Source organism: Papaver somniferum, unplaced genomic scaffold (assembly GCF_003573695.1).
Source record: "Papaver somniferum cultivar HN1 unplaced genomic scaffold, ASM357369v1 unplaced-scaffold_54, whole genome shotgun sequence".
In the NCBI taxonomy this organism is placed as follows: Eukaryota; Viridiplantae; Streptophyta; class Magnoliopsida; order Ranunculales; family Papaveraceae; genus Papaver; species Papaver somniferum.
The window spans coordinates 549,997-567,203 of NW_020648082.1; the positions used below are offsets into that span (position 1 = coordinate 549,997).

A 17,207-nucleotide genomic window follows, 5' to 3' on the forward strand; every position below is an offset into this window, starting at 1 on the left:
CTAAATGAACCGATATGATGAGAGTTCTTGGCACTCCTCCACAGATAAATGGGAACGCGGACACGATCAGATTCAAGGCTGACTCAGAATACACCACCAAAGAGGGATACAACTGGATAATGCGGCATCAACAACCTCCTGGCCCTAGCGTCCTGCAGAGTATGTGGAAGAAGCATGTCCCTCCTAAAGCTCAAATTTTTGCCTGGCTAGCAATCCAAAATGCAGTGGCAACTGTTGACAACTTACTTAAAAGAGGTTATCAGATTGAGGAAAGGAACTGCTGTCTCTGCAACAGTCAAACTGAATCTGTTGATCACCTTTTGCTCAACTGCATTTTTGCTCAAACTATCTGTTCTTACTTCAGCTCAAGGATGGACACTGATTGGATTCATAAAGACGATATCATAGAACAGTTTGAGCATTGGAAGGCAAGGAGCGGTAAGAGGATTTCAGGAGCATCTTACCCTTTGCTGTACTTTGGGTCATTTGGCTCGAAAGGAATAGGAGAGTCATGGCCAAGAAAAAGGATAGATATAGTAAATAGCAGTAAGCACTTTGCACATATATGTACAAGCACTGTGATACGGCCGGGTAGTAAATGTAAATTCACGTTTTCTACTTGAATCTTCTTAGGTAAAACAACAAACTACCTGAACAAATTGTTTAAGACAGAATTAAAGGGAAATAGAAATAGTCAGTAGAAAGTTCCCAGCAACTCAAAATGTTGCTGACCGTATTACAAAAAACTTAAGTTGAATCTCCCAGTACAACTAAACTTCCCAGTATCTCAAAATAATATTTTAGAACTTAAATATATAACAAGAGACAAAACTGAAGTTCAGCTTCCCGGTTTCTAAAGAGTTACTATTGCTTTTTTTCAACTTCGTCTATTTTTAGGTTAAAAATCAAAAAGTGATAGTGCATCTTTTCCATAAACGAAGATAATAGTATATAACTTGACTTGAATGTGCCGATGTCACTGCAGTACAGTGGTAAAGTCACTAAATGATGATACATGTTACCTGAGTTTGAAACTCGCCAGCATCAAATACTTTATCTTTACCAATTAATTAGGAAAGAAAAAAAAACTTGAGTAAAAGCTAACAACCCAAACCTCCAAAAAATATTAACTAAACTTCCTAGTATGGCACTTCGGCAAACAACTTGAATAAGCAATGTGAATATCCATGGCCAGCCCAGTGCAAGGGTGTGTAAGTTACATCGGGCCGGATCCAAAGCCTAAATTAGGCCCAACAGTAAATATTAAGCTATTTACATGGCAAACAGTTTCAATAAGTAACGTGAATATCCATGGCCTGGGGCGGAGCCATCCCAGTGCAACTTGCACACCCTTGCACCGGGTTGGCTCCAAAACCTAAATTAGGCCCAATAGTAAATAATTTACATGCCTTGACTCGGCAAACAATGTTCAGAGCAGCTAGTGTAAGAGTCTAACCAACTGGCGGAGATTCCGACACTGAGTGTTGGTTGAAATATAAGAAAAAGAGTTGTCGGGACTTCTGTGTAAATTCTCCTAAAGTTCCATTCAGGAAACTCATAAATCCTCTATTATGTCACCTGGATGAAAAACACAAGAATTTCCTTGCTCTTTTCCCCCTTTCTACTAAAAAGCATAAAATAGTCTCAATCAGTACTAGTATGATTTTGCATTTTTGCACTCCTTGAATTATGCGGATAACGGGTTATCGAACCCGTGCCTTCTCCTTGGCAAAGAAATTTTTTACCATTCCACCATATCGCATTTTTTTTCGGTTGCTGATATCTCTTGGTCCTCCGCCGTTACTTGCGGATTCAGGGGGCACAGGAAATGAGTCACCGTTGCTGCCCAAACATGTACCCCAAACCAAAAAATTTTGGCACCCCCAACCTAGAAATTTTGGTTCCCTCCTTGTCCATGGCCTTGCTCAAATTGAGACGCCAAAGTTTGATTTCTCTCATATCCCTTTCTTTTCATCCGACATTAGGAATTCCACCATACTGCTCATTTGTCACAAATTGATCATTATTCCCTATCCGATGCTTAACACGTGGACTAATAAAATTATGACAAGTGGGTTTGGATCTACTTTTCTCTCACGTTGAAAAACTCCACATCCGCCTCCTGCCAACTGTGGATTGCGTGGAAGTCGCGTCGCGTGAAATAAGCGCCTTTTTCGCTTCTTATATCTTCTTCTCTCTCATTCTGTTGGGATCCTAAAACCCGTCACCAAGAAGAAGAGAAAATACAAGATTTCATTAGGGCATTTTTTTTCTTCTGGTTCTGTAAAAACCAGAACCAAATACAGAGAAGAAGAAGCACAAGTTGTGGGAGGAGGATGAGAACTACAACCAAGGAGATGACCTAAATCAGCTCAATGATCTTACTTGAATTTCTGTAATCTTCTCTCAAATTTTTTTTGTTAGAGATTTGATTTGATTTTTTTTTTGTTTTCAGTTGATTGAAATGTGGAGATTATGATTAATTGCTGAAATTATCTGCAGATATTCTTGGTTCTAAAGATCAATACGAGCTTCACAAGTCGTAATAAGGTGAGTTTTTGAAAACCCTAGTTTATTCATTAGTCGGAAAAAGAACAAAAAACAAATCTGAAAAAGAAAAAAACAGAGAAGTATGCAGTAAAATTACAGAGATTTCGGATCTCGTCTCGGGTGTAGGAGACGCTGTACCAGATCTGGAGTCCGACCCAGACAACAAACGCCGAGTCACTTACTGAACCACCGACTCAGAAGACAGCCCATGAATTTATTTATTTTCTATTTACTTCAGTATTGAATGTGAGTTCTTCTTCTATTTGATGATTCACAGTCAAGTTTTGCTGTCGATTCAACAATGACGTCGTCATCGAATTCACCTTGCGCGGCGTGTAAATTTCTCCGTCGTAAATGCACGCAAGAATGCGTATTTGCACCCTACTTCCCACCAGACCAGCCTCAGAAATTCGCAAACGTTCATAAAGTCTTCGGAGCAAGTAATGTAGCAAAGTTACTCAACGAAATCACACCAACACAGAGAGAAGATGCTGTCAATTCATTAGCTTATGAAGCTGAAGCTCGGCTTCGCGATCCGGTTTACGGTTGTGTTGGAGTCATATCGACTCTTCAACATAGATTGAAACAAGTAGAACATGATCTTTACAATGCTAAGAAAGAACTTTCTACTTTCATTGGTCCAGCAGCTTTGTTGCCTCTTGCTCAACATCCACATCATCCTCATCATCATCCGCTTTTGCATCATGCTCAGAACCCTAATTCTCCTGTTGGTGTAGTTTCCGGTGGTGGTGCTTATGGGATTTCTTCTTTGGGGTTAGGGCTTCCAACTGGACCTACACAACAAGCTCACTTGCTGATGAGGGAGCAACAACAACAGCAGCAGCAACATATAATTGATCCACAAATATTAGCTGCAGCTATAGCAGCAAGAGAACAACAGGATATGATGAGAAGTTATGAGCAACAGCAGCAGCAACAACAACAGGAACTTGTCAGGTTTAATGGTGGTTTTGATGGAGGTGCTAATGGAAATGGTGGTGGTGGTGTTTTGTTTAATCAAATGGGTTCTGGTGTGCCTTCGCCGTTGAGTTTGATTACATTCGATAACAACAACAACAACAACAACAATAGTCCATTTCAAATTCAACAACAACAGCAGCAGCAACATATTCAAGAAAATCATCATCAACCTCAGCAACATCAACAACAACAACCACCTCAACTGCAAATTCAACCAGAAACACCACAACAACAGAGATCAGGGAGCGATGAGGGTACAAGTGTAGGTGGACCATCTTCATAAAATTCTGATTTCATTACTCCCCCGTTCTCAGTCTCTCACTGCTCCGCCCTGGATCGGTACGACTTCCTCTCTATCTCCTCATTATTGATTTTATTAAAATATTAGGAAGTCTTTGACTTTCGTTGATTAATTTGCACATGTAATTTCGCGATCGTGCAACTAGGGGGACGTTGCATGTGTGAATCTTATGTGAATGTACTAAAATGCCCATGTTAGTTGCACATTCTCATCTCGAAATAAGGATTTGGAACTTGGGAACGGGATGGATATTGATTTTCTTCGTAAGTTGTGTGCTATAAATATGGTTTTGATTGAATCTTGGGAGGGGTGATCATGGAAAAAATCAAAAGCTGTTAGAATTTCAGGATCCCATTTTGGTTGTTGAGAAATCTCTGTCTTTGGTTTTTGCTGCCTGCCTTATTTTTAAAGACACAAGTGAACTCTCTTTCGGGCATCCCTAGCTAAGCCTCTTTCCTAGCAAAAAATGTTACATGCACCTGAGAATAATGCAACTTCAGCGCCAGGTTCTTACAAAAAAACAAAAAAAAAAAAACCCAGTGCCAGTTTGCCCTTTTTTTGTATTATCCTTGGTTACTATTTGATTTTTCATCTTTCATTGTGGCTACCGTTACATTCAACTCATCACATCCCTGGTAATTTGGGTTAATGCATATATATTCTTGTTCAGTAATCAATCCTGTGAAAACACTTATCAGGGTCAGGGAGTTTGGGGTATAGTAGTCAACAAAATAGAAGTAGAAAGAGGACATCTAGTTGATTTAAGTATTTTCTTAGGAGGGTAAAACCCTGGCATGTATTTAAGTGTCACTTAATCAGACTCAGTATACTACTAGTATTTATTACTACTGGCCGGTGCTGTATTTTTTTTTTTTTTTTGCAATCATGATATCTAGATAGGAAAAATCAGACTATTCATCCAGTAGGACTGAGTAGAAAAGAAGTAGTAGTATGTTCTGTCACACTTAACTCTGTTGTCTCCCTTTTCTTTCACTTAATATATCATATTCTTTGAAGTTGGTAAAGTCAATTAATTATTTATTGGATACTTTAAGTAAGCAAAACCTCCCACATGCTAATATTATTTAGAAATAGTAGAAGAGAAGAGGATTGCAATAAATTCTCCCAAATATAGTCTGGATGTGATTCTTCTTGTCTTTTCATTCGACTCCTAACGTTCCGTATAAGCTATATCAGTCACACTGAGTACCTTACACGGTAAGAGCTCAAGGAATTATTATTCTAGTCTTCTTTTTGTTTGAATTATTAAGTGCATGATTTAATCTATTATTAAGTACATGATTTACTTTTGAATTGTCCATGTTTCGCTTAACTTTTGAATTAATTTGTGTAATTTTGATGCAGGACTTGGTCAACATGTTATAAGAGGAGGAGCTAGATCCATGCTTGGAGTTGGAAATTTACGTTTTTCCTGAAAAATATGAAAAGAACATGGAAAGAAATAGTAAGACAAGGCAGCACAGAGAGCACATCTCACGCCTTATACAGAAAATAGTCATGACTCATGACATCCTCATATTTTTCTCTATTACTCACCTTTACTTATTCTTCTAAAACAATATGATGATCATAAAACAAAAACAATAATAGAAAAAAAAAGGTCTGTGTTAGTAATTAAGTCTATGGTTATACTCTACTAACCATGGATAAACTTTTGTCTTTCTTTCGTTTTCTTTTCCTTTCTGTTTAGACATGTATAGAATCTTTAAGAGATTCTTCAAGAAATGTTTTCAATGGAAAAAAGAATCTAGTCCAATACATCATATCATGTGTTCAATTAATTTGCAAAATTTTCCTTTTCGATTGTGGTTGTATAAACGTTTCCATGCATCATGTTTTTTGTTGATCGCCTTTAGCCACATTGTTCTAAAGTCCTTCAACGTTTGCACTTCACCGCTTCTATTGTTGACTTGTTTAGCTATTAAGAATTAGTATGATTGATTTGAGAATGACTATTTATGAGTATGACATGATATTGTTAGATTTGTAGGGCTGCTGTAAACAGTGTTGTAAACTCAATGTCAGGGATGGATGGGAACAGTGGAGTAGAGAGACAAAATGGATGAAATTTAATGAGTTTATGACAGCCACAAATACCATACTCCCCCAATTCAGACTTTTACTGTTCACCACCCCCTTTATCATATCAGTATTCAATTCTTCCTCACTGGTACTAGTCTACCTCTCCTTTTACCCCACTCTCTGACACCTTGGAAAGTTCTCCATCAATTCTTGATATTAATCATTCTTCACATTTATACATTTCCTCTTCCATGCAAACTATGTTTTGTTACAGTTTATCACCATTTAAGCTTGTTTAGCTTTGATTGTTTTTAATGCATCGCCTGTTTAATTTTACTTCTATCACTCTTCTGTTTCTCTACCAAACAGAAGTAATACGTTGTGTCACTTATGTGCAAACCCCACCTCATAAAGCCGGTTTAATAGTACTACCAGCATGTACCAATATCATGCTTCATAAAAAATAAAATAAAAAAAATATCCATTACCCAAATATTGAGAAAATTCCATCCTCTATCTCCGATACCAGTTTTTTTTTTTTTTTTTTTTTTCTATTTTGATAACTGAGAAGAAATTTTATCAATGGATGAAGTTCTGATTTCCTGCCAAGGGATTACAAATAGTAGACTCAAAATTAATATAGTTTTCAACAGGTAATCTTAAGTACATAATCGTAAGTACATAAATTAAATCTAGAGCTTAAATATTTAATTTATTTTACTAAACTAATACTAGAATAGCAAAAGGGCAAGAATAAATTGAAAAAGTTTCAAGTCACCAAAATAGTGACATCAATACAGAAACAGTTACATGGATGTGTGTATTACAACATCCCAATTAATTACAAAGCAGATCAGACAAAGTAAAACCTGAAAACATATGGGAGCTTGAACCTCGATTAAACAACAAGCATTTTACATCTGCGATTAATTGAGTCGAATCCTTTTCTAGATTATTGTATAATCTAGCATTGCGCTCATTTCAAACACACCACCAGATAGCAAAATAAAGTAGACTCCATATTCTTCTAATCATGCTTTTAGAATTCTTCGACTTCTTATCACCCCATTCCCAAAGATTGGACCTAACATTCTCCGAAAAACCAAATTGATACCAAAGCTTTTTAAAAAATGAGTTCATACCGCAAATACGTTTCTGCAATGAAGGAACAAATGCTCGTTCGATTCCTCCATCAAACCACGAAAAAGGCACTTGGGATCTTGGATCAAACCAGCAACATATAACTTGTCGAGAGTTGGAGCCCCACTGTAGCAGAGAGTCCAAACCAAAAAGGATATCTTCAATGCTACCTTTGAATTCCAAAAATGCTTGTCAGGAAAGCTTAACAGTCCGTCTATCTCGAGAGCCGAATAAGCACTATCCACAACAAAATTATCACCATATCTCCACTTCCTAGAATCTTCATTTTCTGAAACCGATGGTTCACCAACAAGCTGAAGAAGATTTGCTACCTCCTGTAACTCTTGTTCATTCAAATACCTAGAGAAATGGAAATTCCAAGCACCATCAGGTGATATCATTTCATTAATCATGGCGTTTTTCCTCTTAGACAAACGAAACAAATCGGGAAAAGAAAGTTTCAGCGACTGTACACCATCCCACTCATCATCCCAAAAATGAATACTCGTCCCGTCACATATAGTTAAAATGGTTCCAGATTTTACAAAGTCTGTAGCTTTCAAGATTCCTTTCCACAAACTGCGACAAATTGAAGTATTAGTGTTATGTGGAAATAATGCTTCATGCGCATCTCCAAACTTCTGATTTATTATCTTTCTCCATATGGTATGCTTTTCAGATCCATAACTCCACACCCATTTAACTTATTGTTTTAACTTATAGTGGTTCTGGAAAAACCGTCCCTTTAGACCACTGCAAAACCGCATGGTTCTCGACCTACTGGGAAAATAGGGGGTCCCTTTTTGGAGTTTGATTATTGTCTCTATGCGATTTTCTTGTGGTCTGTTTGGACAGTTTGTCCAAAATTTTTGTTCAACATATACCTAGATGGCAACTTCTATCTAATCACATCACAGGTACACAACTATTAGTGATATATCATTGTTGCTGAGTATTGGGGGTAGGAAAAAAAAAGCACTATGTGTTTGTTGTGCTGTAATAATTGGCATGTATCATATTTTCTCACTTATGTTATAAGAAGGGCGGTCTGCATTAAGGGAGTGAAAACCTCGTAATTAACTCAGTGATTTAAGAATGAGTTGCAGTTTTATATTTTGTAGACTAAAATATTAATTCCTTAAAGTCTACTCACTAGATATTTAAACTGCTAACCCATCGATTTATTAGTTCACTTTATTCTTTATTAACAGACAAAATCCCTATTAATCCCCAATTTTTTTTATGTAAACGTGAAATCAAACGGATTTTGGACACTTTGTAACTGAAATTATATCTCTGACAAAGTTACGAAGCAGGTGAATATAAGTATTTTGCAGGTTGGGAAGATGATAGTCAACCCTTAATTTGTTAATACCCAAAAATCGCTCCTAGGTAAAACAATGTACTGTCGAAGTACTTTCTTTAGGTTGGAAAACCAAAAGCGTATAAAACGAGCCTAAACCAAGAAGTTGGTCGTTCACTTTTTGTTTCGGTTACAAAGAGAGAAAATGGGTTGATCTTAGGGTAGGGAAGACAAAGAAAGTTGAGGAAATCAGTGGTGATTGAATTTGGTGTGAGGTTATTGATCTATGAAAGAAGGAGATCTTGGGAATGATAAGCTTGTTCTATCTTCTGAATAAACAAGGTAGTCTATTTATACTTGTAGGGAACGCTCGGTGTTTCCTCGTATGTAGTGGAGGTTACGAGAGATGGAGTTAGTGGGATAATGGCGTGCTTAAGCTTACGCACATGATGTTAGGGAAGTTTATGGAAACCCGCAAACCATCATTCCATTACTTAGCCACTTGCTTTAATTTTTCTCAACCATTGCCATTACTTGTAACTTTCTTATCATGGAATGTTTCCATGTCGTGCGTTACTGTAAACCACCAGACCAATATCCATGAATAATTCCTCCATGTAACATGTTTTGATTTCTCGTAGGAATTAGTAGAGTCATGGACTGTCTCTAGTCTTATCCAGGTTGCCACGATATACTTGAATGGGTAATAGCCTAAGCTGTCCAAACTTTGTCGAAGTGGCATAGTTGGAAGAGACAACTCGGCTCCAAGGTTATGTGTGACTAATAATGAGTTTGCCATTAGATGGCATTGTAATCATCTAGCCATAATAATACATGTAAATAGCATAGTGCACCAAGTTAATAGCTAGCTAAGTCGTGACGCGGGGCGCGACCTAGTCAATAGCCAGCTGAGTCGTCATGGACATGGGTGCTAGTCTTGGAGCATCGTAACCGTAGCCATATGTCTAGGCTAGGCCGAGAGGCAAGGAGGTCGTGTCTACTATATAGGTAAGGCCAGACTAGGTGACCGTGGCTAGGAGACAAGGTGGCCGCGTCTTGGCCATGGCTAGGCCGAGACAAGGGGGCCGTGGTCACTGGCAAGGCCATGCCGAGAGATAGGGAGGTCGTGACTACTAGTTTGTCCAGTCCAAGAGATTAGGAGGTCGTAACTAGTTAGGCTAGGGACAAGGTGGGCGTGGCTACTATATAGGCCAAGCCAAGAGATAGGGAGATCGTGGCCACTGGATAGGCTAAGTAACGTCATATGCTTGAATTTTTCAAAAGAAAAATCCTTCTCCCACTAACTAAGCTTTGGTGAAACAAGTGTGTTGTTTCTTTCCTCCATGTGTTTGCTTTATGTTAACAAGTATTTTGACCGCTTACTTCATGTGCTTACTCAATGCTAAAAAGTGTTATAATTTGCTACATGTGTTTTATCCTTACTCCCAAATGCTTGTCACTTACCAAGAATGTATGCTTGAAGTTCAAGTACAAATAGACTTATAATTCTCATATGTTTAGAAGAAACCAATAAATTTAGCAAGTGATAAGCTAAATATGGAAAGTAATCAAACTAGCTAGAGTATATAAGTGGGCATTCAAGTTAGCTAGCAAAGTCTTCAAGTATTCATACAGGATATGCACATTTTGTGACTAAGATTTCACCAAAACCCATTGGGCCATACAGTATGACCATACTTGTAGAGGATGAAGCCCAGCTTTGTATCCACATTAACATGGATAGATACTACGAGCATATGAGTCTTCATAGAAAATATGGACTACTCTCGTCTTATTGATAACAATGTGAAGAAATCTAAATAACCTAGCAAAACAAGGTATAATAATATCATATACTTGCATTTACAGATGAATAACTGAACGATGATTTTAGGTCCCGAACTTAAGTTATTCTCCCTTTCTATCCCTCTCCCCGGGTACTCGAAATTAAACATATTCAAAGCCATTAATTGTACTCTTTGTGTTTGTTCACTTTCTAAGTCCTCTAGATCACCATTCTTCCTTTCACGTATGAAAAAAAAAAAAAGTTCTAATGAGTATGTTTCCTACTTTACTCCTTACAAAGATTTTAACCAACCCTAACATTATATAGCCTCAAAGGTAAAGATGTTCTACATTGTCAGTGTCTTTCCCGCTTGATGATCCTCACATCCTACTCCCTCACATCTTGCTCCCACCGCCAGTCAGGATTTTTTTTCTCTCATTTCTTGATTCACGTCTGCGGTTAGGATTTGCTTCCTTCCATGTATGATAGAAACATAACAAGTTCCGATCAATAAGTTTCACTTTTAACTTCTACCGAAGGTTGTAGCTTCTAATATTTAAACACTTATTACCTTCTCAAGGGAAACAATGTATTCATTGATCGTTGTCTTTGCTGCAATTTCTTCTGATTCATCCTCATTGTAAATGTTGTCACGATATGCCTATCATCAATAACATATACAATGTTCCCCTGAGGATGTTTCTTACTATACTCTTAACAACGATTATCACTGCTATCAAAGCATAGGACCCTGAAAAGTTCAAATATTTTAACAACTCCAACCTATAAAATCTGAAAAAGGAAAGACACAATGAACAAATTATACAATTTTGGAAGCTCATGTGGAGTTCCAGCTAACTGAATTTTTATTGGATTATAAAATTTGGCATCTGTATATATTAGCAATCACATAATGCAAATACTTGACACGAATGAGAAAACTTATTTGAATATATAATTTGGTAATCTCCAACACATATTTCTTCAGTTCTTCAATTTTATCTCTTATAATACTTCTCCTGAAAAAGTAAAATAACCTTGACTTAAATACAAATTTCTTTACCGATCATTGAATACCACATGCAGTGTCTTTATACAGATCAAGATTAAAAAAGAAGAAGATGGTAACACTCACTTGGACAGTCAAAGATAAGCAAGAATAACAACAATCAACTGCAGATCCATAATGGGAACAAATTAGAGTCAAAAAGGGAAAATATATAAGACAAAAAGAAAATCATTCACTACAAAAAGAAAATCTTTCATTTATGTATTTCTCATCAATGATATCTTGCCAAATACTTCTAAGCTCCAACTATATTTAATTTTTTTTCCTACTTATTGAAAAGTATAAGATGTAACCCAAATTGTCTTTGCAGTTGTGATATTCATCACTATGACATATTAAAGAAAGACTGCAAGAACAATGCTGACATGAAGCGTGGACAATCCATATTCTAGTTTTTCATAGTAAAGATTAGACTGGTCTACCTGTATATCATAGGCAGAAGATATAAGCACATGTATAAGATATTTGACATCAAAAAAGATAAACTTCAAGCTGATATCATGAGAAAAAAGCCGAAATGACAATGCGTGCAACCTGTTTTCCTTAGAGTTGATTCATCCTGGAATCAACTTTTACGGAATATCTGCATGATATTAAGTCGATCAGAAGCCCGTTAAGCAAGTTCGGACATCTCTTGAGCCGATGCTTTTAATAGTTTACGAAGAAATCAAAATACAACTCCTAGCTTTGATAAAGGAAGAGTGTAAGTTAGACAACCAAACATGTAGGGTGTAATACCGTGTAAAGAGGTTCAAAAGCCAAGAGATTATTTTGTAATCATTCTCCTCAAACTTATCTAACAATATATATTTTTTCACACCGCGCGGTAGTGCCATCTGAATAACATAAGCAGCCGTCAAAGAATTTTAAATGTCATTTCGAAACAGCTCTCAGTGGCGATGAAATCAGGAAGGTTTGAATTAATAGTTAAACACTTATTACCTTCTCAAGGGAAACAATGTATTCATTGATCTTTGTCTTTGCTGCAATTTCTTCTGAAAAGAACATGGAAAGAAATAATAAGACAAGGCAGCACAGAGAGCACATCTCACCTTATAGAGAAAATAGTCATGACTCATGACATCCTCATATTTTTCTCTATTACTCACCTTTACTTATTCTTCTAAAACAATATGATGATCATAAAACAAAATTAATAATAGAAAAAGAAAGGTCTGTGTTAGTAATTAATAGTGGGTTTGTTTCAAGATTTTGGACGTCCAAGAATTGGATTCCGAGGGAATCCGCCCAATTACCCCGAACCAAACGGTCCATATAATTTGGTAATTGGATTCCTGGGTAATCCAATTCCCCCCAAAGCCTTCTTTTTCATTGCATCCCTATACCAATGGAATGCAAACCGATTCCGGGAAGAAAAAACACGGGAAAAAGGAAATTACGAGACTGACCCTGTAACAAAACAAAATCTCGTTTTCACATTTCTTTCACATTTCATTTCTAAACTCGAGCGATGGGGAGAAGAAAAAAATCCCTAGAGAATCCATGGAGATCGACAAGGATTGAACTGTTAATCGTTGATTATTCTTCTACTTCGACAAGAAACCATATCATATTCTAAAACAAATCCATCTCTGATTTCGAGGGTGCAAAATCCATCTCTGATTTTGGGGATATAGGGTTAGGTAATTCCTCACCTCTCTTTGATTTTTTTGATTAATTCTTCTGATTTTTTGATGATTTCAGTTTAGTTGGTTGTTAATTTTGTTTCTTAATTCTTCTCCTAATATATACTATCAATTGCCGTCCTCTACTGATTTATGGGTTCAGTTTAGTTGGTGGTTAATTTATTAGCTTGTTGGGTGTTTGTCAAAATGCCCAAAAGAGAAATAAATCAAGATTTTGAATGAAAACTTGCATTAACTATAGTTTTTTATCTTGTGTTTGCTCAAAAGATACATTTTGATTTGTGGTTAGCTGAAGTTTCACATTTCAGGGGATTATATATATATGTTAGGTCACTGATATGAGTTTCTGCTGTATATTGGGAATATCTTGTTGGCTTATTGGTCATACAACTTACCCCAAATCATAACTACGAGCGGTAGTTCAACTGGTTATTGCAATGTTAACCATTCAGATTTCGAAAAGGCGTATCACTCCAGCTGTATTTGATTTTTTTTTATTTTTTGATTTAAGCTTTTATTATTATTATTTTTTTCTTTTTTTATTGAAGCTTTGCTGTATTTGATTCTTATGTCGCCAAACAGGCCAAATCCAATAATACCAATACATGGTCAACCCTTCGTTTAACACGGATCGACATAAGTTGGTCATTTGTTGGTCATTAGTGATAACATCCACCTAGTAATTTATGTCGTTCATCTATCTACCAATCCAGATTCAAGCAATATGTTGTTCATCTATAACTAACGTTTTCTGTCTATTTTTCACATATAGGTCATTGTTGTTCTACTACCAGTTACACAATCAAAAGGGCGTTTCGATTTGCTTTAACTTTTCTCGTAAGTACTATTATTAGCTTTCGTGTTCTGTTTTTCTTGTTGAGTCTGCACCATAAGACATTACTTTATACACTCGTGATATCCTCGTAAAGAACAAGTACGATTACACCTAGGCTACTATTACACAATCAGTTTAGAATCATTGATTTTGATTGCTTTGTTGTATTCTGTATATGTGCATTATATTCTATCTGAATGTAGCTTGCCTCCAACCTGGAAATACTGTACATGTGTTTATTATGCTTGACTGTTCTTTTCTTATGCTTGTTGAACTCAGACCAACTTCCAGTATGGCTCCTCTAGTCTTGACAAAGAAAAGAAAACTAGAAATGATGAATGATAATATCAGAACAACGTTGGATGCTGTAACTTTATTTCACGTCTACTTTTATTCATATATTCTGCGTTATCAAAGTTGCGTGTTAAGATCAAATGATCGTTTTGAAATGACTACTGTACGACTGTGGGTGATGCAAGATTTAGTTTACAAAAGCGACACAAATTGTAAATCGCAACTTCGCCTCGATAGCGTACTTTTCGAATACTTTGACATAAGCTGTCCACAATAAGCGGACTAGAAGATAATAGGAATTCTGATGTTGAAGAAATGGTTGCGGTATTTTTGTATGTAATTGCACATCACCATAAGAATAAAGTTGTAGGGTTTATGTTCAAGCGATCTGGAGAAACCATTAGCAGATATGTAAACACGGTATTGAAAGGAGTTATTAGACTTCAAGGGGAGTTGCTTAAACAACCAGTTGCAGTGGCTACAAGTTTTGTTGATGAGAGATAGAATTGCTTCAAGGTATGAACTTAAACTTTGATGTTTCATGTCTTTTAAGAATATACCCCGTATCCTTAATGAATCAGTAATACCTTGTTTACCTGTAGAACTGCCTAGGGGCATTAGATGTAACACATATTAGTATCCATGTGGCAACCGAAGACAAGCCTAGGTATCGTACAAGGAAGAGCTCGATTGAAACTAATGTATTATGTGTATGCTCCCATAACTTGGAGGTTATATATGTGTATCCTGGCTGGGAAGGTTCAGCTGCCGATTCTCGTGTTCTTAGAGAAGCAATATACAAAAAGAATGGCTTAGAAGTTCCACAAGGTAAGTTCATTAGTGTATTAAAACTTAAATCTGTGGATTAATGGGTGTTTCTAGTGTTCTGTAGTGAGATAATGATGGTTTTGCATGATGACTTGTCTAGGTTACTATTACCTTGTCGATGCCGATTATCCGAATAGTGGAGGATTTCTTGCGCCTTTTAGAGGTCAACGTTATCATTTAAAGGAATGGGGGCAAGGTCGTTTAGAACCAAGGACAGCTGAAGAACTATTCAATATGAAATATTGTAGGGCTAGGAATGTGATTGAACGCGTTTTTGGATTGTTGAAAATGAGATGGGCAATACTTCGGAGTCCTTCATGGTATCCAGTAAACATACATTGTTGTTTTATCATGGCTTGTTGTTTAATCCATAACCTTATTAGGAGAGAAATGCCTATGGATGAATTTCTAGAGGAAAACAATTATGAAGATGGACCAGTTAATTTAGTTTCTCCTCAAGAAAGTCGAATGATAGAATTTGTTGATTCCTCAGATTATTGGGCTGTTCAGAGGAAAGAGTTAGCTGATCAAATGTGGGAAAGATGGACTGCACGTAGACGTAGACGCGTAGTTAGTTAAAAAACTTTGATTTTCCTGTATTAGTCTACTTTTTAATAACTTTCGTTTGTTACTGTATGTTTATTGAACTCCATTGTAGTTATAAGGATTTATGTTTGAAAAACAAGGATTTCGTTTGTTACTTTGATTTTCCTGTATTAGTCTATTCTATTTCATACTTCATTATTTTATAATTGTGAATCTCATTTATGCTTTCCCTTTTTTGTTACAAAAACAAGGTGATATTTGAGGTATATTTTTCTTCCATTTTTCAGTATTGCTTCATTTTATCATGTGTTTGGAATACATTCATACAACTTATAATTGTTAACTTATTTTGTATGAATGCTTGTAAACAGGAAAGTAATGGCACCTCATCGGAGTTGGGTAGAAGCTGAAGATAACGTATTGGTTGATATATTGACGGAACTTACGCTCGATGGCAAGTGGAAAAGTGATACCGGATTTAAATCGGGCTACTTGAAAGTTATTGAGCAGAAACTAACTGAGAAACTACCAACTTGTGGGTTAACTACTACCAACATCGATTCTAGAATCAAGACTTTGAAGAAACATGCGATGGCCATCAATGAAATGGTAACTATTGGCAGTGGGTTTGAATTTGATTATATCAACAACAAGCTTGTGTGCGAAAAAAGTTTATTTGATGACTGGGCTAAGGTATTTTCGAAACTACTGAGTTATTCATTCATGTTAAACTATATGTCAGAGATTGTTTTCTTCTTATTTTATAACATCTAATCCATAATAACTAAAGCGGCATGTTAGTATAAGTAGCACATGTCCTGTAATCAACTGTTAGGTCCAGTTTTTGTACCCTCCTCCAGATAAAGCGTGGAACATTTTCAACTGTTAGGTCCTGTATAAGTAGCACATGTCCTGTATAAATGTAATCTGTGTTGTTATGCAATGGTAATTACAGTTTAGTAAGTTCTGAGTTAGTATCGAAGTTGTTCTGGAGTAGATTATATAATGGTTTAATGAATGTAGATGTGTATGAATCTGTGGTGGTTTTATGTATGTTGTTGGATTCATGTATGAGTAAGTTTTTGTTTGTCACCTAGTCTGGTAACAAGTTTTTGTTTGTCGCTTTTGTTCTTGCAGTCTCATACAAATGCAAAGGGACTGTATGAGAAAGCATTCCCTCATTTAGATGCATTAGTTGAGATATTTGCTGAAGATAGGGCAAATGGTAAAGGGGCTGCTTCACTTGCTGAAGAGCTATAAGAGATCGAGAAAGAAGGCGAACAAGAAAAGGAAGAAGAAAATGATCAACAACAAAGTAATCAGTCCGAGTCAAACAGTGGTAAAGGTAGAAGGAAAAGGGTACGTTCATCATCCTTTGACATTGTATCCGGTGAATCAAGTGGAGATTCAAATGGCCTTAGTTTGATGGCTAATTCGTTTAGCAAATTTGTGACGGGTACACTTGATCACTTTGAAGCGGTTCGTGTGTCCCTTACTCAAGAAGCCGATGTCAATAAACGCTTGTTTGAGGAGTTGAATAAGATAGATGGCCTCACTGAAGATGAGGTGATAGATGCCGCATCTATTATTCTCGATTCAACTACAAAAACAAAGGTTTTCTTCGGCATGGGGGAAGAAAAACGATCCAACTATGTGAAGAACAAGATTCTTAAGTAATGTAGCTTATGTTTGTGAGTGATGTTAGGAGGAACTACTAGAAACAGTACTTTTCAGTCCTTGTTGTTTTTGGTCAGAGAATGACAACAGTTTTATGATTGTGATGACAGTTGTTTTCATTACTTTTCAGTCCTTGCTTATGACGACAGTTGTGACTATACAACATATGTTTTAGTATTACAACTTGTTTAGAAATTTGAAATTCAAA

General features: G+C 36.4%; 2 protein-coding genes across 2 annotated transcripts; both read left to right on the plus strand.

The window, feature by feature from the left end:
* The first annotated feature begins 2,220 nt into the window (after window positions 1-2,220).
* Window positions 2,221-5,616, plus strand: LOC113343130 (LOB domain-containing protein 36-like). Its single transcript, XM_026587429.1, has 4 exons — window positions 2,221-2,395; window positions 2,503-2,550; window positions 2,828-3,870; window positions 5,198-5,616. Exon 3 carries the CDS (start codon window positions 2,852-2,854, stop codon window positions 3,812-3,814), a length of 963 nt encoding a protein of 320 aa, XP_026443214.1. The 5' UTR covers window positions 2,221-2,395; window positions 2,503-2,550; window positions 2,828-2,851; the 3' UTR covers window positions 3,815-3,870; window positions 5,198-5,616.
* Window positions 5,617-14,263: 8,647 nt separating this feature from the next.
* LOC113343112 (protein ALP1-like) lies at window positions 14,264-15,355 on the plus strand. Its single transcript, XM_026587413.1, has 3 exons — window positions 14,264-14,437; window positions 14,551-14,776; window positions 14,877-15,355. Exons 1-3 carry the CDS (start codon window positions 14,264-14,266, stop codon window positions 15,353-15,355), a joined length of 879 nt encoding a protein of 292 aa, XP_026443198.1.
* Window positions 15,356-17,207: the final 1,852 nt, after the last annotated feature.

Excerpts from the sequence above, each read along its gene's own strand:
- LOC113343112 (XM_026587413.1), top strand. The coding sequence starts at position 14,264 with ATGGTTGCGGTATTTTTGTATGTAATTGCACATCACCATAAGAATAAA. Across the intron at positions 14,438-14,550 it reads TTGCAGTGGCTACAAGTTTT|AACTGCCTAGGGGCATTAGA; the intron begins GTTGATGAGAGA and ends GTTTACCTGTAG. Across the intron at positions 14,777-14,876 it reads TGGCTTAGAAGTTCCACAAG|GTTACTATTACCTTGTCGAT; the intron begins GTAAGTTCATTA and ends TGACTTGTCTAG.
- LOC113343130 (XM_026587429.1), top strand. The coding sequence starts at position 2,852 with ATGACGTCGTCATCGAATTCACCTTGCGCGGCGTGTAAATTTCTCCGT.